Here is a 24,221-nt window from a genome sequence, read left to right on the forward strand (position 1 = left end):
TAAATCTAATCATGTCATTATAATTCCAGCTAAAGTCAATAAGCAATAATAGAGTTATCGCACCATCTAATTTTTGCATTAATTCATGTGATGAACCCTTCAGATCACAGATTGATGGTGAAATGTACATAAAACAATCTGCACAACGTGACAAAAAGCTAAATCGCTCCCAGAAGTGTTAATAATAGATAATAACATCAAAGAGACTGCATGTACAAATCCTTCCAAGACAAAGCAATTATATATTCATTAGCTCAGCTCAGAGGAAATGAAACACTCAGGGTTGCAAATATTTTCAAAATTGAAGTGGATGTTTTTGTTGCCAAAAATTAAGGGAAGTAAAAAGCTCTTATATCATTCTAAAATACTGAAACCAAACAATCTGCAGTAAAGATGTGTCTTAATATCAAATGTGAATAAGGAGAAATGAGAAGAAACACATATCACATAACTGTTTATTAATATTGGACACACAACATTAACAGTGTTTTGGTATAAATGTGGCTCATGAATAGAGTCAATAAAAACAGTAATGGGGGGTAATAATGGATACTACAGGTCTTCATTTCTTTTTGCCCGACAAAGCTTCAGCTGCAGCAGCTGCGGCTGCAGCTGCATCAGCTTTCAACTTCTCCTCTCTCTGCTCCAAGAAGATTTTGTACTCATCAGCTGAGAGACTGAAGAGGAGGAGGGAGAAAAAGAAGGAAAAATAATATAGTTACCCCAAACACAGACTTACTGTTACAAAATCAAAAAACAGTAAAAACTACACAAAGACATAATGTTAAAAATGGCGTTTCTTTGCATCGCTGCGTCATTTTGTGGTTTGTTGATTTGATATTCAACACAACTGCACTGCACATGCGTATGATAAACACCACATCAAGATGCTTTCAGCAGAGATGGTGATATTTAATAGCATCAACTCCTTAAGCTATCTGCGACATTAAATTTACACATTGTTTTTGGCATCAGTCATCGAGAACCAAGCAGCAATCTCTTCTTTCGACTCACCACAGTGCAGCAGTGTTCAACAATCACCCAGCGAGAAATCCATTGTAAAAGAGGAAGAGATACCAATTTTTTCACGGACAGAAGTCTCAATAAATCATAATGCTTTGCAGCATCAAAAAATGGTAAAGTTTTCAGTAACGGGGAGAAAAGTATTTTGGGAAAAGAACAATGGCATTAACTGAAGTAGAAATAGATGTGGCAATTTGAGGGAATTAGTTTGTGCAAGAATACAGAACTTAAACAGTTTGTGGTAAAATAACTGCTGTGCACGTAATAAATGATAAATATCGTTAACACAAGTGGACAGGTGGTAAGCAAGAAAGTTGGTTGGGGTGGAGGGTGGGATGTCAAATCTGTAAAATCTAAAGTATTCTGACACAAAAGCAAGATTGTGCTTGCTTATAGCATTCAATGTTTGTGTCCCAATTCAATACACCACACTGACAGTATACAGAACATACTACATACTGTGTCTATATATTGTTTTATATATATCTTACAAAATAACAACAAATAAATAATTTAAAAGGGGGTTAAGTTTTTATCTGGAGTGTTCATGAAGCTGTTTTAACATCATCTACAATTTGTTTCATTTTTGTGCTGCAGCTCCTTGCATTGTGGTGGAGTCCATCAACAATACACTCAAAAATGTTTATTAATTTATTCTTTTTATTATGCATACTGACTTCTTGGAGTATATTGTCACTTCACCAGTGTGAACACACTGCATACCTGTTTAACTTTATGTGAATCAGGAAGTTATTGTGTTTTTTTGGCATTTATGCCTTTATGGGATAGTTCACAGTATAGGTACAGACAAGAAACATGGTAGAGAGTTGGGAACAAAGGTGCAGCAGGATGCTCAGACAGAGTTGTTGATTTAACTCTATTTTTGAGACTGCAGACTACTGTTGTACTGGACTGCTTGTTATTGTCAAATGCTCTGTGCTTTGTATAAGGAGAGAGGGGTTACAAACAATAAGTGAACATTCATCTGTCTGTGGTTAAAGCTGTAGCTTATGGTACAGCTGTAATACAGTACACCATACTGTGTTGTATAATGCAGAGTATCTTATTAAACCAAGTGGCAAATTACATCATTACAGCAGCCAAAACACATCAGTCGCAAAAATGAAAACTAAACGAGGACTACAGATAATATTAGGTACATTAGTACAGTAGATATAAGTTCCATACTGTATAATGATGTTAAGTATTAGTATGGCAAGGTACTGCATTGAAACTACAAAGATTAATAGAGAAATTGGCTGTCCAATGAATATACTCATGGATGAATTACTTTTTTAAAATCCTAAACACTCATCCCTGTTTAAGTTTTCAATGCTGCTCTGAAACACTAAAATTTCTTTTCTAATTTAATTGCTCACTGTAGCCTAAATATCCACTGTGAATCTCTATAACATAAGCTATTAAAAGGACAAGAGGTTCTTTACAAACCACTCCGCTCCTCAAAAGTATCCCAACTTTTGACTTTACAACAATTTTTGCTGCAGGGTCATTTCATTGATTTGCATCTGATACTGAAGCTACTGTAGGTATGTTATTGCGGCCGCTGTGGTCACTTTACTGTTTTCTTATCTGACCTCTAGTGGCCGTTAGCAGGTATTGCAGCATCTGCAGATGACACCAGGATCCTTCAGTTGCTGCTTTTTTGCCACTCTGCAGGAATGTGTGTGAAGATTTACATTTGTGACAACGTGTATCATTGTTCATTTAAAGAACATTTAATGAATTATATAAAAGGACACGACCAGCACTGCACTTCTGACAGCACTGCTTGTGTGCACACAGGTCTGGTTTATGTTATCTCAGGTCAATATGATGAAACTTTAAGTGCACCGAGCACAGACTCAGGACTTACTCGTTGACAACCTTGATGCCAAGCGAATGGGCCGAGCCGATGATGCATTTGACGACGGTCTCAAGGGAGGCGTTCCTCATTTTGAAGCGCTCATCCTGGACTTTCACCTGGGCAATCTCATATACTGCCCTTACAGACACCATACCCGCTGTCTCGTGGCCTTCACACACATAAAAGAGATTTCAAATTGTAAATAATTTCATTCTATAAATGTACAAAACAGGACAAGGTGGGTGCAGCATGTGTGTGTGTGTGTGTCAGAGATGGTAAAGGGGTGGTACCAGGCTGGAGCTTGGAGCATGAAAGGTGGAATTACATAATTCTCTTAACACACCAGCTTTGCCACTTCTTTCCTCTGCTGTAGTTCTTACGCATGTCATGAATATAACATCAATCACAGCAAAGCTCAAAACTGAGCCCAGGGAGAGATGTGTGTTCGTTACAGGATGGGCTCAGTGGGTGAAAACTGGAGTGAGAGCAGATACATCTGTGCAGCAGCACATCTCACCTGTCTTGCCGGCCCCTTTCGCAATGCCCGCTGCTTGCTTGAGGAAGTAAGACACAGTGGGCTGGCCGATCTTTATGTCATAGGTTCTGTCAGGCTGAGGAGACAGAAGAATTCAAATTAAAACCGGTGATCAAAGGCGGGAATGTGAACATGAGATTTTCATGGAACAATAATCTGATTCAGAAACTGGCTACAGCCAGGATTTTATAAATGCCGAGCACATAATTCCCTCAGCGCAACACCACCACCCCTAAGAAATATATGCTTAGACACCAGAAGTCTATAAAACATAATTTTTTTCACATTTATTCACTAATTTAAATTAATGGTCCTTAGTTGCTGTTGCTACACATGCTAAATGTTCCTTTTGCACACATGCGGTTCACAATGATAACGATGGCAGATTGTGATTTAAATTCATTTTAATTTCTGGAACAATGGGCCCTTGATTTCAGAAAGTGGTAGATAAAAGCAGGCTCATCATTTCTAGCCGTTGGCCGTCAGTTTCTATCTTTTAGCTAATTAAGTTAGCTAGCTCTATGACTTTGAAAAAGCCTGTGGCCCACTTTTTAATGTTTCTAGCTGACTTTTTGAAACTAGAGTCTTGGAAAAGAGGTCTTACAAACGCACTTGATGGCTAAATGATATGATTGAAGACTGAGGCTAAAGCTGCATTTTTCCTCACCAGCTGATGATCTATGTAGAAAACTGCAGTGTAGAGCTAGTTAGTCCTACATTAGTCTATGCATAGGATGAAGATAAATGCAATATCAGCCTGTTATTTATTATAATGCCACAAAATAATGTCATGGCCCTGGAAGAAAAGCTGACTCAGGCTACCACTGTAGGTAGTAAACTAGCCAGTAAGCCAGACATGCCAACAATGGCAGCTTACGTTAGATTATACAAACGCAATGTTAAGTGATTTCCGTACAATTTTCCCCGTGTTTTTAATTTTAAACTGATTAAATGCTGATTATCGCTCTTACAGCCCCATCTTACAATTTGAAATCTCTTACAGCCCCATCTTACAATTTGAAATCTCTTTACCTACAAACATGATTTGTAGGTAAAATGTTTTGTTTAAGGCTGCTTTGAAAAAGTGACCCAAGTGCAGTTGGTCTTCTGGTGGAGAAATACTAGACATATTTGATTTTAGTTGTATGACCGTATTCATTTATTTTATACCCCCCACACCAACTATAATGTAGAAAGCAGCTGTATTGTTGTCATCTCTCTCAGTCCCTCATATCCTGTTTCTTTTCATCTGTCTTATCTGAAAATGAAGGCAAGAAGGCTAAAATTTCAAAAAAGAAAGCAACAGAATTAGCCTTCAGAATGCACCATGTGTTATTTCTGTGTAAATGCAAAAGTGATTAAACCTCAATATTCCCAGAAACAATACTGAAAATGAGTCCTTGGTGTCCTCAATAGTAACTACGGCCCTGACCAAAAATTCAATGTTTCAGTTTATGACATGATAATAACTGAAATTAATAAGGCACATTTTAATCATGTTCTAATGTGATAAATAGTTTACTAAGGAAGAGCACAGACATGAGTAATTTAGTTTCCCTGCGTTTTGAAACATTTTCAGCAGGTTGTAATTCAAGTTCAAAACTAGTTCTACAAACTGTAGCGTCAATCTACTATTCAAGCTTCAAGGCACAATGCTATGTTAAACTGAAAAAAGTTAAAAGACCCTCAAATTGAGGATACATGATTAAAGCTAAGATGAACGAGTTTTAGGGGGCAAGCATTCTCTCATCTACAGTATTTATGAAACCAGTGAGTCAGGAGTACCTGATATTTCTTTCATCCCTCTCCGATTCAAGTAGTGCTTCATTCATTTTTTTTCTTACCTTGGGGCTAATTGCTTACTGTGTGTTCAGTGCAATAGTTACTGTTACAGAAACTAAAAGTATACTATGAAGAACCTGTATATTTAAATCAAGAATATTAGATATGTCTGTTACTTTCCCATCTCTAAACAAAAAAGTTTATCACTTTGCATTTTCTCGTAACGGTTTTTATTCATATGAGACTATAATTTAAACCTGCATTAAAGGGGCATTATGAAGTTTTCAGTGGCCACTAGTGGTGCATCTCTAAGATTGCAACCAGGCGTGTGCTCGTACATGTGCTCGCTTGAACTCATGAGAAAGCATAATCTGAACCACAACCGCTTTCATAAAGAGATCCCACAATTGATCCTTCGCTAAGCCACGCCCCCCTTAGTTACTGTTGCTAAGTCAGACAAACTGTCGGGAACTAACAGACTTATCACGGCGCTGCCACTGTCTTTTACTGCACTCCCCGGAGAAATATTGTCTAATTTTTGGAAAAAACGATCTCAGAAAGAAGCAGACAGTTGCATTGTGCATTTGAAGATTATATTCAGGCTGTCAAACTGACTCAAAATGAAGTGAAAAAAAAATAATGATACAAGCTAAAGCCTACCGATCAAAGAGTCAAAGTGAACCACAGTATCACCTGACTACAATATTAAGGATCGACATTGTTCCTGTACAGCTGGATAGGTCTCTATTCACTATTACAGTCATTAAAAAGCAGAACAGTAGGGCTTTATAACGTTACATTCAGTAGGAAGTTAGCTAGCGTTAACTAACTAACAAACATTAGGAACAATCCACAGCCTACATTTTTCTGGATTTGTATTAGGTTTTGGAAGGAGAATAAATCGTACTTCTATCAACGTCTCTGGGCGGCGACAGTAATTATTACGTGCTATAAGTATAAGTGCCCCTGTAACAGCTTTTGACCATATCTTGGAAAAATACGCCAGAAGAGAGGTAGAAAACGACTCCTTTTGCATTAGTCAATGGAGGGCAACCACGAAAGTGTTGGACCTCAGTTAGAGCGAGTCCTATACTGCGCTGTCATTGGCCAGCCACGTGTTCGAGGCATGGCATAGCGAAGGGTCCATAAATGCAGACATGTTCAGGCTCTGTTACTTCAATGTTCCCAGCTCATTCAGCGCAGCGAACTGCACAATACTCCAAGGAAAAAGGCAGTGACAGCGGCTATAGACGGACAGGGAGACAGCTTCACACAACATGCTAGAAACTCAGGTAAAGTCCCACTGCAACGTTACAGTAATATTTTTATCAGCTTGAGGTTGAGCTAATCCATGCTCGTTACAGCTACTGTGCTACATCGTTAGCTCGCCTACTGCTTTTCAGTAACAACATTACTATCTGTAAATCTTTCACCGGAGGCTCAGAAATGTCAACACAGCTAAATGTACTGGATGATAATGAAACTGTTAGTGAGCTGGTCTGAATATTATAACAAGATTTTGTCCAGACTTTATAACAGTTAGACTGCGGTAAGTAACTTTACTGTAAAGTTAGTGGATGGGTCTTCCTCTGTGTTGTCGCTGTTTTGTTGCAGGAGCCTATTGAATATTATGTGGGTCATGTTAGTTACAGCGACTGAGAGGTAGAGAAGCTGTATACCTGAGTATTGGTAAAACCACAATAAATCTATATTGAATGTTACGAAGCAAACAGTGGCAGGTCCGAGCTAATGTAGCGTTAGCTGGCTGCCCTGCCTGACATCACTATAGGTTAGTAAACATATCGCTCTGCATTGGGCTTCATCACATAAACCTTTATTGTTGTTTTTATCCTTACATGGAGTTTATGTTGGAGTTGGTGTTGTGCTGGAAGCCTGTTTTGTGGTGTTAGCGCACAGGGCTATATCCCAACCCAGTGCCTGTACCATGAAGCAGGATTTGAGCTTATTGAGGAAACTTCGGGGTGAACCCTGGGTTGTTAGTACCACGACGGTGGTTCAACTTCTTACTGGGGTAGATCTCCATGGTAACTTATGCTGAACGGCTAACCTGCTCCGGAGCAGGTTATGTTCCAGATAAGAGATCAACTCTATGAAAACGCCGCCAACTGACCAATCAGCTATCTTGGAAAATGACATCACCATCTGTAGGAAATCCCACAGACTGTTTTATAGGCTGCTTTATGTTTGCTGTGGTGATGAGACACTCTTGTCTATAGTGATATTGTAGGCCTACAGGTTTTTACAGTAAGCCTAGTAACTTCTTTGAAATGTGTTTAATATTTTTTATTTGCTCCCCAGCCTGTCGCAGATGTTAAAATAAATGGGTTTTATTTTTCTTATGTGAGGCTGAATATTATGAGCAGTTTGGTAGGGCTATTGAAATACAAATTTTAATATGAACGTAGGCTATGTTGGACTTGTTCAAGTCTATTGGTCATCTGCTGCTAACACCGCCTCTTTTATGTGAACGCGCTCACAGCTGGATTGGGCAACCCTGGGTTGAGTTACCGAGTTGATAACCAGCTTCGTGGTACCACTTATCCTGATCGCGATTGTTTTGAGGCTGCAGCCCATTGACAAAGCAGTGAAAATTTGATTTATTAAAAAAAAAATAAAGAAACTGTTTTACATCGTTAACACTACATATAGCCCCCCTTTAATTGAGCAATATTATCATTAATTTAGTGTCTAGTTTCAGGTCACCTGAAGTCCAATACTCACTCTCCTTTCACCAGCTAGTCGCTAACTGTGTCTGTGTGCTATATTGTGCTGAGCAGGTAGTGTACAGTGTGTTTTACTGCTGCAGCTGGGAACAATGCTGATGAGAGTTTTGAGAGTAAATCAAAACATTATAATTGTGAGTCGTAAAACTAAGACAATGAGCTGAAAGAGGCTAAAAATCTCTGCAGAGCTGAGGAGAAGTGTAGGTAATTCTGATAATTAGTGCAGTTTTAAAGAAGAGAAAAACATTGAAATAACCTAAACTGTTTGCATTAAGTGTTTACATAATATGTCTACCCCTTGCATCTTCATCTGCTGCTGTACTCATCTGCTCTCATCCACTCGCTTTTTCTGTCCTCTCCTCAAGACCAAAATAAAAATAATCTCTTCAGCCTCACTGAGTTATTCTGATCCTTTTCTTTTAATTCAGAATTATTCCCTGGCCCCAAGGCCTTTATAAAATCTGACATATAGATCCAATCAATAAATCATATGTGGAAAGTTTACTTTGGATCATCTGTTATCTGTCATGTAAAAAACAAACAAACAAAAAAAAACACAGGACAATAAACTGTAGGCTGAGCTGAGAAGATACCACAGAGCAGGTGATTTGTCATCAGAGTCGTGTTATCTAACAGTTGTGACCTTTCGACAGTGGGAACAGAATTTTTCTCTATCTACGGAAAAGCTGTTGGTTGCAAAGGTTCAATGAGCTGCTGTTGTTTCCTCCTACATTTCATAAGATGAAACACAAACATTTACTGCGCCGGGCTTTTTCTGACAAAATGAAAACGCGAAATAAACACAAAGACGGGGCGTGACAGTGTTATAAAGGCCGTGAAAAAAGTGTTTGAGCAATAGTTTGACATCAAGAGATAGATGAGAGGTGATTAACTTAGCTTATCATAAAGACTGGAAACAGAAGCAGCTAGCCTGCTCTGTCCAAAGTTAATCAAAATCTAGCTACTTGAACCTCTAAAATTCAGTAATTAGCTTACTATATCTTGTTTGATCGGTACCAGGGCTGCATTTAATGATAATTTTTTTTATTAGCTGTAGTTAATCTAAGGACTAATTTGTTGTTCTAATGTATTGTTCTATTTTTTTATTACTCAATTAAGATTGGAATTCATTTATCTAATATAAATATCAAAAACTTGTCTCATCAATAATGCAAATTTAAATAATGATAAATTAAAGTCAGTCTAATTTCCACATCACGGCTCTGTTATGATTTTATTATTATTAAAACATTTGAAGACGTAGACGAAGAACAAGAAATTTCTTTCATCACTGGAGTAATATGCAGTAAGATAATAACCTATTTTTGCATCAGTGTGGGGCAAACAAAACAACTGAAACGTTCCTCGTGTTGATAATCCTAATACAATGTGCTTGTATGGAGACAAAAAGTAAACAGGACTTGCGGTGCTGCCTCTGCCATCTTGACAAAGCGCTCCAGGAAATTGTACCTCTGTGATAAGTCATTTCCAATTTGCAGACCTTACAGAGCACCACACAGCTGGGTCTCTGTTCTAAAATACCAAACTTTAGATAGGCGAAGGCCAGGTTGGTTAGCTGCAGCTTGTTCTCCGAGGAAATCCCTGCTTTGATCGGGTGCAGCACTTAATAATAATAATAATAATAATAATAATAATAATCTTTATTTGTAGAGCACTTTTCAAAAACAAGTTACAAAGTGCTTTAACAAGTGTAAAGACAATAATACAAAAACAATACAAGATAAAAGCATGAAAACATTGAAAAGACTAAAATACAGATAAATATAAAATTAGTAAAATACAATAAAATAAAAGGGATAAAATAAAGTCAAATAAGATCGGGAAAGGCTCTCCTATCAAAGTATGTTTTAAGAAGGGACTTAAAAGAGTTCACTGACTCAACCGACCTGATTTCCTCGGGCAGGCTGTTCCAGAGCCTCGGGGCCCTGACAGCAAACGCTCTGTCCCCTTTAGTTTTCAGTCGAGACTCTGGAACAGACAGCAGACCTCTGCCCGAGGATCTCAAGGTACGTGCTGGTGCATATGGGACTAAAAGGTCAGAAATATAACAAGGCGAGAGGCCATGAAGACCTTTAAAAGTGATCAATAGAATTTTAAAGTCAATTCTAAAACATACTGGGAGCCAGTGTAATGAAGCTAAAATAGGAGTAATGTGGTCATATTTCTTTGTTCTGGTTAAAAGCCTGGCAGCTGAGTTCTGGACAGTCTGGAGTCGATAAATAGATTTTTGGGTTAAACAGGTGAAAAGGCTGTTGCAATAATCCAGGCGTGATGAGATGAAGGCGTGTAAAATGGTCTCGGTGTCCTTAAAAGTTAACATAGATCGAATTTTAGCTATATTTCTAAATTGATAAAAACATGATTGAACAAGCTTTGTGGTGTGCTGCTCGAAATTTAAATTACTATCAAACCAAACACCAAGGTTCTTTGCCACAGGCTTAATGTGATTTACTAGGGAACCAGCAGATGGCAGTATTTGATTTGCCATCTGCTGGGACCCGATGACCAGGATTTCTGTTTTGTCTGAGTTCAGCTGGAGGAAATTATTTGACATCCATTTTTTAACTTCACAAAGGCAGTTGTTAAGTGAACTCAGCATTCCAGGGTCTGTGGATCTGACGGGCAAGTATATTTGTGTGTCATCAGCATAAATATGAAAAGAAATGCCATGTGTATGGATAATATATCCAAGGGGAAGCAGGTACACGGAAAACAAAATGGGTCCTAAGACCGACCCCTGAGGCACACCATATTTAACTGGACAGAACGAGGAGACATAGTTGTTTACAGACACGCAAAACTTCCTATTTGACAGGTAGGATGAAAACCATTCTAGGGCAGTACCAGAGATCCCCACCCAGTGCCTCAGTCTGTCTAACATGATGTTGTGATCAATGGTGTCAAAAGCAGCGCTAAGGTCCAGGTCCTTGACTTTTCATCATCCATCATCAGGTCAAAATTTTAATTTGTTTAATATTTGGTTTATGATCGAACACCTAATGTGATTCCCGTCAACCTGAGCTGTACTTTATGTTTAGCGCTAATTAAAAATCAGCATGTTAGCACGCTGACGTTAGCATTTAGCTGAAAGCACCACTGTGAGGCAAGTACAGATGCCCGCTGGCATGGCTGTACACTCTTAATCTTGTTACATGTCTGTTTGCATATGGATTAAACAAATGAGATACACACCTTCGTGCTGGAAGGATGATTTTTTTTTTAAACTTTGGACAGAGACAGGCTCGCTGTTTCTAGTCTTTATGTTCAGCTAATTCCTGGCTCAAGCTCTTTTAGTTAACACACAAACACAAGTGTTGTATCAACCTTTTCATCTAATTCTCTGCCAGATAGCAAATCCCTGGATTTCCCAAAATGTCAACCTTTAAAGTGAGATAAAAGGCACAGCGAGATGCTCAAAGCTGCCGACAAGTCTGAGGGGAAAGTTGAGCTGAGAAACATTCATTTCAGAGGTTGAAACATGTTGCATGCACACACTTAACATTACAAAGTAGACACAGAACAGTGTATACAGAACAAGCACAACACTAAAAAACACCAGCAGGTGGCAATGACGGGCAGCAGCGAGGCCCCAGATGTGATGGCAGAGCTGTTGCTGGATATTGCATGTCAAAATAAATTCACGCCTTTTAAAAGGATTAGGCTTCCCCCCTCCTGACATCACAAACCTCATTACAACACTGTTAAAAGGACGCAACTCCTGATTTCAAACAACATACAAAGAGGTGGGAGGAGGGTGTGGCAAGTCAGACAATACTTGGTTGTGTAAAATGAAAACTACACGCTCATAACACCTCTTTTCTGAGTAATTCCCATTTCTTGCATGCACTTAATGCTTCTTGACTCCAAGTTCCTCTGGGTATTGCTCCATTAATGAATGCAAATGGAAAGGCTTACTTCAGTGGTAGAGTATGAATAATGGAAGTGCTCTGATAATGTTATGCAGCTAGTGGAATTAACCACAATCGTGGGAGGGAGGGGTACTAAGTGTAAAGGGTCAGGGCTGGGTTAGAGAGACCCACAATGAGCCTCAAAGACGCACCTTCACGTGGATCTTGATTGGGAGAGGGATGCCCTCCTTCAGCTCCTTGGTTTTCTCATTGAAGTCCTTGCAGAACTGGCCAATGGGGATTCCTCTCTGGATGGGATAAGAGGGAAATAAACATGGGAAAATGATGGAGGATCGCTTCAAAATGTATGAGAAGTGAGAGCTCGCAAACATTCAGCTGAACGTCACTCGTGTCACACTGTGCTGCCAGCATACAGATGCCTGGGCTGCTGTCAGTCAATCAATCACACAGCGTCAGAGGTCTGACTATATCTGCACACACGAATGGTTCAGGGAATGGGAGTGTGGCGGTTAATACATGTGACAGGTCTGAGTGTTTTTGTGCCATAACATCTTGAGACATTTTTACACTTCATACTAGTTATTCTTGTTATATTCACACTGAGATGCATCTGTGTGTGTGTGTGCAACCCTCTGTTGTTCCAGAGTGTGTGTGTCTGTGCATGTCACTCGAGCTATGACTGAATACATGTTGGTGCCCGGAGCCAGAGAAAACCAGTGATGAATGAGCCTCCCATTTTCCAGCTCCTGCGAGGCCAACCAGAGCGAAAGCAAAATGGATGGGTGACATTAAGTCAACACCCGGCCAACGCTGCTCCTTTGCACCATTCCTCTTTGGAGCGGAATTCAGTGGCAAAGACTAATAAAGAATCTAATTATTCCTGCTGAAATTTATACTGACCTTCACCCGCCATCCTTCCCAAAGGCAACACACTGATTGAAATGTTCATTTCAGAAATGAGGGGAAGGGAAAATAGTTTTTTTTATACAGTTTAATGGACTTGCAAGCTTCTATTGCTCCACGACAGAGCAGAGCAAAGCTTTCAGAATCTAATAATGGATCTGATGAAAAGTCAGTCATCCTGAGACATTCTCCAATGACAAGACGGGGAAGACATTTATTTGAACTTAACGGAGCAGAAAGTTCTGTGAACATCATTTCCACTAAAGGCTTCAAAAGCACCTGATGAATGCTAATCAGCCACTCCATCTACAGAACTCCATCCCTTCATTAGTGTCTAAAACATAACTTATTACTCACCAGCGTTTCTGTGAATCTGCTAACATAATAACAAACCGATTGAAATTTCAACACATCACATGAGTCGAGGCAGGTTATTGTTCCAGAGCTGATGGGTGTTTTTTGAATTACAATATCCTATTAATGAAATGAAACACAGCTAGGTCCCCAGAGCCCTCACTAGGCTCTACCTTCCCTCCTGTGCTTATTAATAGTAATCCCATGTCATCTTCACTACCTTCTACCCATGCCCTTCCCTCCCTCCTCATCCCATAAAACAACACAGCAAGGGTAAACAAGCAGGGAGGGCGCACTGAAAGAAAGTCTAATTAAATATGGATTAGTATAAAGGCTGTGATGTTGGGTATGAGTCAAAGCAAACCCTCGGGCTCTGCCTCACACATTCGGCTCCCGTTCCTTTCCCTTCTGTTTAGCCCGTGTCGGAAAATGATCTCTCCCAATGACTCAGATGGCCCTTTCAAGCCACACAATGCCGTGAAAGGGACTCCCTGACCAGCCAGAGATAATGCCCGATGCTTCAAAAACGTGCGAGACATTATGCATACAGAGGAGCGACTGTTCTAAAGATAGACAGAGGCAAAGACTTCGCATGTCCTCCCTGACAAGGCAGTCCTTCGCTGCTAAAAAGAGCTTGAACAAACATGGAGAAAAAAAATAGGGCAAATAAGAGAAAGACTGGCCTGAGGACTAGAGACACGACCCACTTGGAGATAGCAAACACTTTGCCCTGAGCTCTGTACACAATTAAGTATACACCAGAGACAGGTAATCATTTAATTAAACTGTTCCACAAGAGTCCAGGCATCTCAGATGAGAGTGTGAGCAAGTTTTATTTTGGCCTCAGGCTATTTAATAGTTTAACTGCAGTAATTACCGCGATTGAACCGTGTTGGTAATTGCAATCACGGTCTTTAAAAGTGGCAGAGGGCTGGCATGCCATGAAAGCAAGTTTCAAGGTTGGCCCCTCCAACTTCACATGACATTTATCAGAGAGAGAGAGAGAGAACTGGAACAGTAACATTCATGCCCTGGCCAAATCGCTAACCCCGCTCACTGCATCTGAGCATCTAATCATCCTCGAGTCCGAACTGCTGGATAAATCCCCTCTCTTCCACCATGACTGATTAGAGCCGGGTGCTCTCCAGTATAAAATGGCTGAAGCCCATCACCCAAGGCGAGGCCTTCCACGCCAGCTGCGGAGAAGGACATTCAGTAGCACATCTTCAAAAGACTTCTGAGATCCTGGGCATCGGGATTAAACGCTAATCTACGAAGACATTTCCCGCCGTCAAATCCAGCAGCGGCACTGGTGAGTTAATTGTTGTGTGATCCATTCAAGATCTGCGCGGGACAGTCTTATTACTCATAATTATGGTAGCAATTAGGCATTTGCAATTAAAATCTGAGAAGTGTCCATTTGATTTGACCCTTCCACCATATTCTCTGCAGTCTTTTTTGACACTCCCTCCCTGTTAATGTGATTGGCCTTTCAGCTTCACTAACTCTTTTTAACAAGATGTAGCACTGGTGTGGCAGGATGGTGTGTGTGTGGATGGCGGGGGAGGAGAGACAGGAATGGGAAAGAGAGACAGCTGAGGTGTATTAAAGTTGTCAGATTGTGGCCAGCGATCGCGGTCAATATTTGAACAATGAGAGCGGGTTTGTTCGACCGAGCTGAACAACGGGAGAGGAGAGAAGTAAAGCCAAGGCCGTGGGAGGTCCTCATGAATATGGGTGAGTGTGTATGTTTATGTATGAATACTTCTGCCTCATTTCAATCTGACAAGACTATCTGTTCAAGAGTGGATGTGTGTGCATATTAAGCTGCCAGGGACTGCTGACGGTGAGGAAGCGTTCACTGTGTGTGGTCGCAGGTGTCTGCATCTGAGAGGGGGGAAATGTAGAAATGAGGGAGAGAGGAAGAGAAAGGGAGTGGAGGAGGAGGGGAAGGAAGAGATGGAGAGTAGGTCAAGTAAAGTATTGTGCTTATGGATGCGTGGCAAACATGGAGATAAAGGACACAGACGCAGGATAAGGCCTTGGGGCAAGAGGGGGGATTAATTGCCACTGGCACACAAGGCCACATAAATTGCCCAGGGCGGTCGACACAGCTGAGGGCTGCGATACAGTGACAAAGGTGTTACAGTGGAGAGAGGCTGGTGGGAGGCGAGGTTAATTAAACTCTTCAGTGTGTAACACTCTCATTCATTACCTTCATTACCTTGTTCATTTAATCTGCTCCGCTGTTGGCATTTTATCACATTCAGCCCCAGTCTGGCGTCATACAGCTGATTAGGTTTCATGTTGAACCCTCAGCTGCAGAAGGGGTAACAGAGTGAGAGGCTGAGCAGCAGGTCAGTTTAGGTCTAACAGACGCAGCAAACAGCACAAAATAAATTGAGTTCACGCTGGACATGCATTTTACTTGATTTTCTACCCTGGAATCAGTGGATTAGTCTTAAAAGTGGAAAATGAAAACGATTTTCATCCCCCAGTCTCCAGTGAACTGTGCTGAGGCCAATATACAGCCTTGTATAAAAGAGCTGAGGAGCGCTGCTCAAACGCGCATAACTGACGGAGCGGACCAAATTCAGGGACTCATCTTTATAACAACCAAAACTTCTCAGCAGTGTTGTTTCTGTCTGGACCTTTGCTGAAAATAGACACAGCTTTCACTTTTGGTACCTGGCACAAGAAGAAGAAGAAGAATTTGCTGTTTGAGTGCATGGTGAAAGCAAGCAAGCAAGCGGGCGAAGGTGGAACAAAATGGATTGCATCACGACAAAACATCCCATTTTCAACTCCATTAGGTCCCCCTCACAGTCTTGACAGTGTTGTGCTTTTTACCACTTCACATGATTAATCACGTGTGGAGGCTGCTGCAGAAACACAGGCACACAGCAACCGCAGGCAGCTGAGGCTCCACGCTGGAGATGACTGAACAATCACAACATACGCTGACAAGTGGAAGAGAGAAACACAAAGAGAGAGAGTCAAGGGATGGAATAAAGTCAGACTGCAACAACTGATAGCAATGTTTTAACAAACCCTGTGTTGTGTTTGTGGAGTACTCGTGGAGATAATAGTGAAATTTGCATACTAAAAGGTGTTTTTCTTTTACAAGGGGAACTCCACCGATTTTACACATGTCTGTTCACAGGCATATGTAAAAAAAATAAAAAAATAATACAGAAAAATTGTACAAAGCCTTTTGTGGCTCCAGAGGGAGCTGTGTGAAATCTGATGAACTGCCTTAAGTGATGTCACTTGAGTCAGCGTCTGTTGGGCCTAAAGACTACAAGTTTGAAAATTAGTTAGAAAGTAGCTTACCAGACATGTGTAGCTGCTCCTCATGTCTGCTTGAGGCTCAAGGCTGCATTAGTCGCTACTAGCATACTACACCCAAATCTCAGGCTGAACTGTTGTGTGGTTAGGTTGCACTGTGGGTAATGTTTCGACAAGGAAGAAGAATTTATGGAATAAAAAAAAGACAATATCACTGGTTCTGCAGTTCTGATTTTGATCCTTTCATTTTTTTTCAACCTTTCCATCATCAGTACGATGTAGTGCAAAGCTAAATCTGTGAGATACCCTTTCGGTTCATACCTTGGAAATTACACTGAGTCCTCCATGTTTGCGGACTTCAGCCTCGGGTTCTATGCGGAGCAGTGCTCACTGTTGAACTCTTTAGCATTCTTGGACAGTCTGCAACCCCATGTGTCCTACCAAACTTCCCCAATCATGTCTGAAGCAAGAAGTGATGACTGCACAGTACTGTGGACAGCTTGCCCGCCTGGCTGCCCCTCGCACTCCTCTGCTATTCTCACTGTTCGCCCTGTCCTTTTTCCTGCCCCCCCCCCCCCGCCCCCTCTCTGAAAGTGAGCCAGCGTGCAGAATGACCTTCAACCACACCCACAGGGAACAAGAACAAAAAAAAATAAAATATAAAAGAACATGAGGATAGTAGCAGGATGAGGAGAGAATGGGATAAACATGTGGAGAGGGGTGACAGACAGGCAGGAGAAAGAAGAAGAGGGGTGAAGAGAAATAAAAAAACCACAAGCTGAAGTAAGGAAAATGGAAAAATCTCTCTTCTCTTGGAAGCCAGCAGAGCGCAGAGCTGAATCTGACAAGAAAGATGACTCTCCATCCCCTTTCTCACAAGTCTGATTAAACCTCTCACTCTAAAATGAACCCGACACACTGAAAGCCAAAGAAACGAGGGAGGTTGAGCCTTTGCTAAAGGTGCAGACTGGAATGCCTACAGATACACTTGAAGGAGCAGGACCTTGAGGACAAGGTGACGCAAGGAAATTCCTTAAAATAACATCTATGGTCGACCAAAATAAATTTTGAACGAGGAAAGCAGCCAGCCTTCTTTTTATAAACTGTTTCATTTTTGCAAAGATCTGCCTCAGAAATTCCCAATCCTTGTGTTTAAGTATTCAGTAAGCCGGCTGTAATGAGTTAATCTACAACAGAGGGATGATTTCCTTGTGTGACTAAGACAGTAAGCAGACAGGAGGAGGACTAATTAAAGTTGTAACATCTGCCTTCAGAGCTCTAAATGTGTCTACAGGCTACAAGCATCTTTCGCTCCACTTCCTCCGCTCTGACTTCAAGCCAGGAAGGGTAAATAAGGTATCAGCCTGCTCCCAAACAATGCAACTAATCTTCTGCAAGTGGCATCATCACCATTACCATAACCAATGAGTATACTGTAACTGGGTGCTTTGAAATATTCATAGCATCTTCCAGCTAAAAAACTTCCACAGCTGATGCTGGAGGAGAAGCTGAGGAGGGTGGGTGGTCTGGACTGGAGCACGTAACATGCTTACAAATGAACACCATTGCCAAACTCGGACAGCGTTGAGTGAGTTTCTCTTCGTCCTCCTATCCTCTCGGTGTTGAACGGCTCTCTCTCTCTCTCACTCTCTCTGTCGCTCTCTCAAGAGCCATCTTCTCGGCTTGATCTGTATGCGGTTTACACTTTAGCGGTTCGCCGCTGATCCTTGCTGCTCCACTTCTGGACGACTTCCCCCAGCCGCTCCGCACAGCCGGAGCTCGAGCGAGCAGCAGCAGCAGCAGCACCAGCAGCGCCCCCCCGCCCCCCCACACACGGCTCTCTGCCCCCGCTGCTGTGTCAAAAGATAAACCGGGAAACCAGCAGAAGCCCGACACTGCAGTGACAGATCCAGATTCAGATCGAGCCTCTACAATAACCACGGAGCCGCGGGGGATATCGGCCACGCCAGATCTGCACGGAGGGGGAAACCTTGATAAGTAGCCTATTTTTTGTTCCTATAAACTAGGGTCTGCTTGGTGTGGCAGTGGCGATGACTTCCCCCTCTTACAGCCTTGAGACGAGCCCTCTCCTGGAGCCTGACTGTGAACAAACACCCGGACTCTAAGAAAGACTTTATCACCGAGCCCGGCTCATCAACGACAATAAAGAGAGACTTTATTGGTCACCGACAGCGCTTCTACTAGTGGGGGAAAACACATTACTTGCTGTAAATCAAGCCAGGAGGATCGAGCCCAAGTGCAAGACGAATGGTTTGGGTAACTAAAGCTTCAATTTACTACCAGCCGTGCACGGATAAACCCACAATACCTGCTGTTAATAGGGCAGTTATGAAACAGGTGTTGGAGAGAAGCGGTTTAATAGATTTTTAAATTGCCCAAAGGATCAGCAAACACACAACAGCATTGCATGCTGGGGCAGCTAATGATAACGGCACATTTTTCCAAAAGAAAAACAAAACCTGATAACTCTGTAAAAAAAAAAAAATGCAAAACAACAAGCCCCTCAGGCAATACCTGACAAATCAACAGATGTTTTGTGCTTATGGCTTTAAGTCTGGAGAGCGGATTTATTCAGCAAGGCATTATCAGGGATTGCACACTGGCTGGCTCTATATTAATTAATTACTTTGCACATAATGGCAGAGATGTTGTCCTGATGCCCTTGGTGCTCCAGGGGCACCTGTGATAACTTGTGAGGGATTCTGGTCTTTGATGTAATTTGGAGCTTTATGGGGCGTATTTGTGGAGATAAACTTGGGGTGTAGACAAATTAATGTTTGCTCTACATGGATTTCTGTCCATTTGGATAACACCCAATAATAATAGGAAACAAATGCAAGTGGCAACTGCTCTGCCTCCACCCCTTTGCTTTATCTCTATCCCTGTTGCAAAGAATTTGAGAGCTTTTTGGATGATTACTTAGATACAAGCGCAGATGGAGGGAGAGTCTTGTGCACTAGTGTCACACCATATAAGCTTAAAGACAAAAGGTGGGACAAAAATGGATTTTCAGAACAAAACAACACACACACTTAAGGGTGGAGGAGAAAAAAAAAAAATGAACAAATCTTTCACCTGCACACTATTACATGCCATTACTCATGCTTACAGCAAAATAGGCTACCTCACCTTGTCAACAGCAGTGTCACTTCCCGGCAGGGGAATGATGAATTTGGTCATTATTGATGAGCTGAGTGGACACACGGGCTGTCATCCCGGTCCCTCACTCAGGACAGAATAAATTACACAGCGTTGACAGGGAGTCAAAACACAAAACACAGGCTGACAGGGAAATTTCCAGGGTGAAATTTAAGGCGCAGGTGGAATAACTTAAGAGGCACGACCTCGAGAAAAAGCCAGCCGCAACAGTGGCTGTAAACTTCTCCATCCCCACCCTGCGCCTGTAGATTGGGTTTATTCCCAGAGAAAGAATAAAACAAATTTGAATTTCAATATCCTCTCAATCTGTGGCTTGGTGAAATTCATTCAATTTCAGGAGAATAATAATCATGTTGCAGTATGCGGTGAGACAAAAGGCTTCATAGACAATCAGATATTACGAATGCTGGCATGATCCACGCCTGTCCTCCCACCATGCCTCCGAGCGGATTAATCAGTTGAGATCGTTCCTTTCCTCATCTCTTTGATTCATCGGTTTCAGAACAAACTCCAAATGTCTGTGATATTTCTATACTGGAGGTGATGAATACACTTGGATTCATCCAGGCCAAGCTGGCTCATCAAATGCATGTCTTCATATAAGTGGGTGGAAGTCACTTTCTATCTGCATTTGAGTCTTTTTCTCTTCATCACTTTCACCTCTTCCCCCCCTGAGCTTATTTATGAACTATTACCATCATGCAGTAACAGTTTATTAGGCATGTAGACAGCCAAGAGGCCTATTAATCTTTCACTTGCAGTCATATGCTCATTCTCCCTCTCCACATACACACACAATCTCAAGCCCCTTTTTTTACCCAGTGGAGTTCCTCAGCCCTCTTCAATGATTCAGACAGCACCGAGGAGGTGGCAGAGCTCCTGTTAGTCTTACAGTGAGGGAAGTGATGCGTCTTCCATCGGAAAGATATCAATACACACTTTCCACTGGCAGACTTTTCTCAGAGACCGCAATCATGCTGACAATCTCTCGCTCGATCACGCTCAACTGTTGCCATTACGACACATCTGAGCTGGTAATGATTTTATATTATAATGTCATTGATCCTGTTGAGGGGTTGACACTCCCGAGTGGTGCTGAGAAGATAACTGACAGTCCACTGGTCTGTGCTGTGCTTTTACAGCTAAATACGATAAAGAGAGGTCAGTTCGATTACACTGTAAAGGCAATGGTCATTTCTCAGGCTATGTCAATACTGGGGTTTATACTGTCCGTGGCTGAGATATGAGCTGCAACAAAAAAAATTCAGCCAGATTAGCATTGCCTGCATGCACTCACCCAGAGTACACAGTGTGTACACAAAGACAGTCAAACGCATCTCTAAACAAATAGCAAGTTATCAATATTCATCTGAAATGAGAGGGGACTTTGCAATGATTAAAGACTGCAGCACAGTATGAGAATAAATATGGCAGACTATAGAGGCAGAGAAAAGGCTTTGACAGGGCACCTAGCTGCGCCTGAACACAATTAATTAATAATGAATAAGAGAACAAAAAAGAACAGAAACAGCAACAATACACAGAAAAAAGTAACAGCAGAGAACTTGGGGAAAATCTCAAAATCAAAAAGAAGCAATGTTGGGACCTTTATGGAAACTATTTAATTCAAAGAGCTGCAGAGTAAAAAAAAAAATTTAACAGGCTTCTGCTAGAGCAGCCAGGGTAGATGTAGCTCTGGCCAAAGATGAAGGACGCTTAGTGCTTACTAGGCAGCCAATGTCTTTAACCATAGCAACAAACATCAAACTATTTAACATTTAGTTTGAATAATGCTGGGAAAAAAAACAAGAATGTTTTCTTATCTTGCATATCTGGTAGTTAATGGGGACAGATGGCACCGCGTAATGCAACGTGAGCAGAGTTTGAATTCTGTCGATGTAACAGATTTACCACTGTGCATGTGTGCGTCTCTCTTTCAGGCATGGTACCCACGCCCCAGGTGTGCGTATCAACCCTGGTCACAGTGAGCACGATGGCAGTGGTGGACCTCTACCTGCTGGAGCAGAGCATGCTGGGGGCTCGTGGTCTTCCAGGACCCAGCGTGTGGCAGTGTGTGACAGTGTTGCTAGGTGATGTGGGCTTCCTGCTCGCACTGCGCTTCGTGTCGGCCGGCGTGGTGTCAGAGGCGCGGTCGCCGCGTCGTGGTTTTGCCAACGCCCTCTGGTTCCTGTTCCTGTCCCTGCTCCAGCTCAAGCTCTTTTTCGTCTGTCATAACTACAGGCAGGAGCGCCGGCCGCCCGATCCGCTGGCAAGGAAGACCCTGACGCTGCTGCTGTCCATCTGCCTGCCCTCCCTGTTTCTTATCCTGACGGGAGCTGACCACATGTCCCCGCAGCGCAGGAAGCAGGAGGTGCGTGGCCGGCTCCTGTGGGTGGTGGTGGACCTGCTGGATGTGCTGGACCTGCAGGCGGGGCTGTGGGAAGCCCAAGGAGGGACTGCAGCAGGAAGTGGAGGGGTGGTTGAGCAGAGGCTGCCCATGTGGGCCGAGGGCCTAGTCTTCTTTTACTGCTACGCTCTCCTGCTGCTGCTGCCCTGTGTGGCCCTCACAGAGCTGGGGGCCACCGGCCTGCCAGGACAGAGGGGGCCCCGTAAGGAGGCTTTGTACCCTTGGCTTAGCTTGGTGACTATCAATATCTTCACACTGGCTCTGAGGGGCACAGGCATGCTGTGGTACAGGGACCCTCGTGTGTCCACTGTGTTCCTGGGAAAGAACCTGCTGGCTCTGGCAGTGAAGCTGAGCTCAGCCTGGGAGAGACACAAGCAGGAGCACGGTGCTGCGGGAGCGGGGACTGTGGCTGGAATAGAACCAGGAGACTCAACCCTGCCAAGCCAGAGCTCAGGGCAGGGAGAGGGACAGACCCAGGGGAAAGCTCCTCCCTCTCATTATCACACACTGTCTCGCTCCCAAAGCCACACTCTCTCCCACGTCAGCCTGGAGCCCACAGACACACCCTTAGGGCCCTCTTTCATCTCCCATGAACTCTAGAGTCTCTCTGAACACGCACGCATGCACAAAAGCATGTACGCACGCCCACACCCAAAACTCAGACCAGCCAAGCCAGTATCACATCCAAACAGATAACTTTCAGTACAGCAGTGATGGGTATAATGCAGAGCGGTGGAAATGCATTTGGCAAGCTTGGCTTTCTGCACATCTTGTTGTGCTAAGAATAACTCAAAATGCATTTGTGGGCGTGTATTTTTAAACTAAACACTGTGACCACATTTATCGGACTGTAAAGGATATTCCAGAAATGTACGTTGAGGTCTAGTAGTGTTTATTCCCTTCTTTAATCTGGGCACAACTGCCCAAACTGCCTCAGATTAGCTGAATTTGATGCATCCAGATGGCTTGAGGTTTTCTTCATAAACAGTTTTAATTGTGATTTCTTGCTACTCCATGTACATTATCTGTTTGGGATTATCTGTGGTTTCCTTATTTGAGTTAAGCACATGTCGTTTCAGGGAAAAATTTGATCAACGCTCTTCTGCCTTAAGATGCCAAAAGACAGACTGTGACCTTTAGTGTACATTTTCTCTGTCACTTACAGAGAACTTGCAAAGAGAAAAGTAATAAGTAAGTAATACAGAGGAGTGATGATTTATTTTTTCCCTTCAGTACCACAGAGACACGATTGAAAAGGCATCCACCAGTAAAACTCACTCTCCACAGTGCTCCAGTATTTCAATGTCTAACCCAATGGAACCAAATTTTTTGGGCTTGTGAGCCTTTAAATCAAAGTCTGCTCCCGACCCCAAGTGATGCTCTCTTCCTTATTTGAATAGGTTTCAGAGGCTCGACTACGCAAAGCTATCCAGCTTTTCTTTTTTAAAAGCAAAGGTTAAAGAAGAGTCAGAAATAATAGACATGTGTAGCAAATGTTTTTTGATCATATTCTATTGTTTAATGTCCTGACCTTCCAGATTCATCTTCCAACCCCGTGGACTAAGGGAACACCAGCTGATATCACTTATTAGTTGTCTAGCAGGAAATCAGTGTAATCAGTCATTGTGGTGTTTGGTTGGAGTGAAAACCTGCAGACTCATGGGCCTCGTGGTCAAACATCCTTGCCAACTGTGTTTTGTCTTTTATTTCAGAATTTGAACATCAGCTGGAGATAACACACACACACACACACACACACACATACATACATATACATACAGTGAGGAAAATAAGTATTTGAACACCCTGCTATTTAGCAAGTTCTCCCACTTAGAAATCATGGAGGGGTCTGAAATTGTCATCGTAGGTGCATGTCCACTGTGAGAGACAATCTAAAAAAAAGAAAATAATCCAGAAATCACTATGTATGATTTTTTAACTATTTATTTGTATGATACAGCTGCAAATAAGTATTTGAACACCTGAGAAAATCAATGTTAATATTTGGTACAGTAGCCTTTGTTTGCAATTACAGAGGTCAAACGTTTCCTGTAGTTTTTCACCAGGTTTGCACACACTGCAGGAGGGATTTTGGCCCACTCCTCCACACAGATCTGCTCTAGATCAGGGCTGTCGCTGAGAAACAGAGTTTGAGCTCCCTCCAAAGATTCTCTATTGGGTTTAGGTCTGGAGACTGGCTAGGCCACGCCAGAACCTTGATATGCTTCTTACAGAGCCACTCCTTGGTTAT

The 24,221-nt window shown here is 42.2% G+C and overlaps 2 protein-coding genes and 1 long non-coding RNA gene across 5 annotated transcripts in view; 1 reads left to right on the forward strand and 2 right to left on the reverse strand.

The window, feature by feature from the left end:
* Nucleotides 1-441: 441 nt before the first annotated feature.
* mrpl11 (mitochondrial ribosomal protein L11) overlaps nucleotides 442-24,221 on the reverse strand; it is a 44,142-nt gene continuing 20,362 nt past the window's right edge. For 2 of the 3 annotated variants that reach the window (XM_046030733.1, XM_046030734.1), the window contains exons 3-6: nucleotides 12,030-12,125; nucleotides 3,405-3,498; nucleotides 2,897-3,056; nucleotides 442-677 (exon numbers count right to left, since the gene is read on the reverse strand). In XM_046030733.1, coding sequence (XP_045886689.1) covers nucleotides 563-677; nucleotides 2,897-3,056; nucleotides 3,405-3,498; nucleotides 12,030-12,125 — 465 coding nt within the window. In that variant the 3' untranslated portion in view covers nucleotides 442-562. The remainder of the gene's footprint in view (nucleotides 678-2,896; nucleotides 3,057-3,404; nucleotides 3,499-12,029; nucleotides 12,126-24,221) is intronic. The other variant, XM_046030735.1, reaches the window with a different exon arrangement.
* Nucleotides 12,133-16,918, reverse strand: LOC123957732. Its single transcript, XR_006821878.1, has 3 exons — nucleotides 16,705-16,918; nucleotides 16,429-16,538; nucleotides 12,133-16,055 (listed from the first exon to the last, which is right to left on the reverse strand). It is a non-coding gene; the product is annotated as an uncharacterized LOC123957732 (long non-coding RNA).
* tmem265 (transmembrane protein 265) lies at nucleotides 18,189-23,654 on the forward strand. The gene is made up of 2 exons (XM_046030732.1): nucleotides 18,189-18,660; nucleotides 21,504-23,654. Exon 2 carries the CDS (start codon nucleotides 21,506-21,508, stop codon nucleotides 22,568-22,570), a length of 1,065 nt encoding a protein of 354 aa, XP_045886688.1. The 5' UTR covers nucleotides 18,189-18,660; nucleotides 21,504-21,505; the 3' UTR covers nucleotides 22,571-23,654.

This window comes from Micropterus dolomieu, linkage group LG19, assembly GCF_021292245.1.
Source record: "Micropterus dolomieu isolate WLL.071019.BEF.003 ecotype Adirondacks linkage group LG19, ASM2129224v1, whole genome shotgun sequence".
In the NCBI taxonomy this organism is placed as follows: Eukaryota; Metazoa; Chordata; class Actinopteri; order Centrarchiformes; family Centrarchidae; genus Micropterus; species Micropterus dolomieu.

Excerpts from the sequence above, each read along its gene's own strand:
- tmem265 (XM_046030732.1), top strand. The coding sequence starts at position 21,506 with ATGGTACCCACGCCCCAGGTGTGCGTATCAACCCTGGTCACAGTGAGC.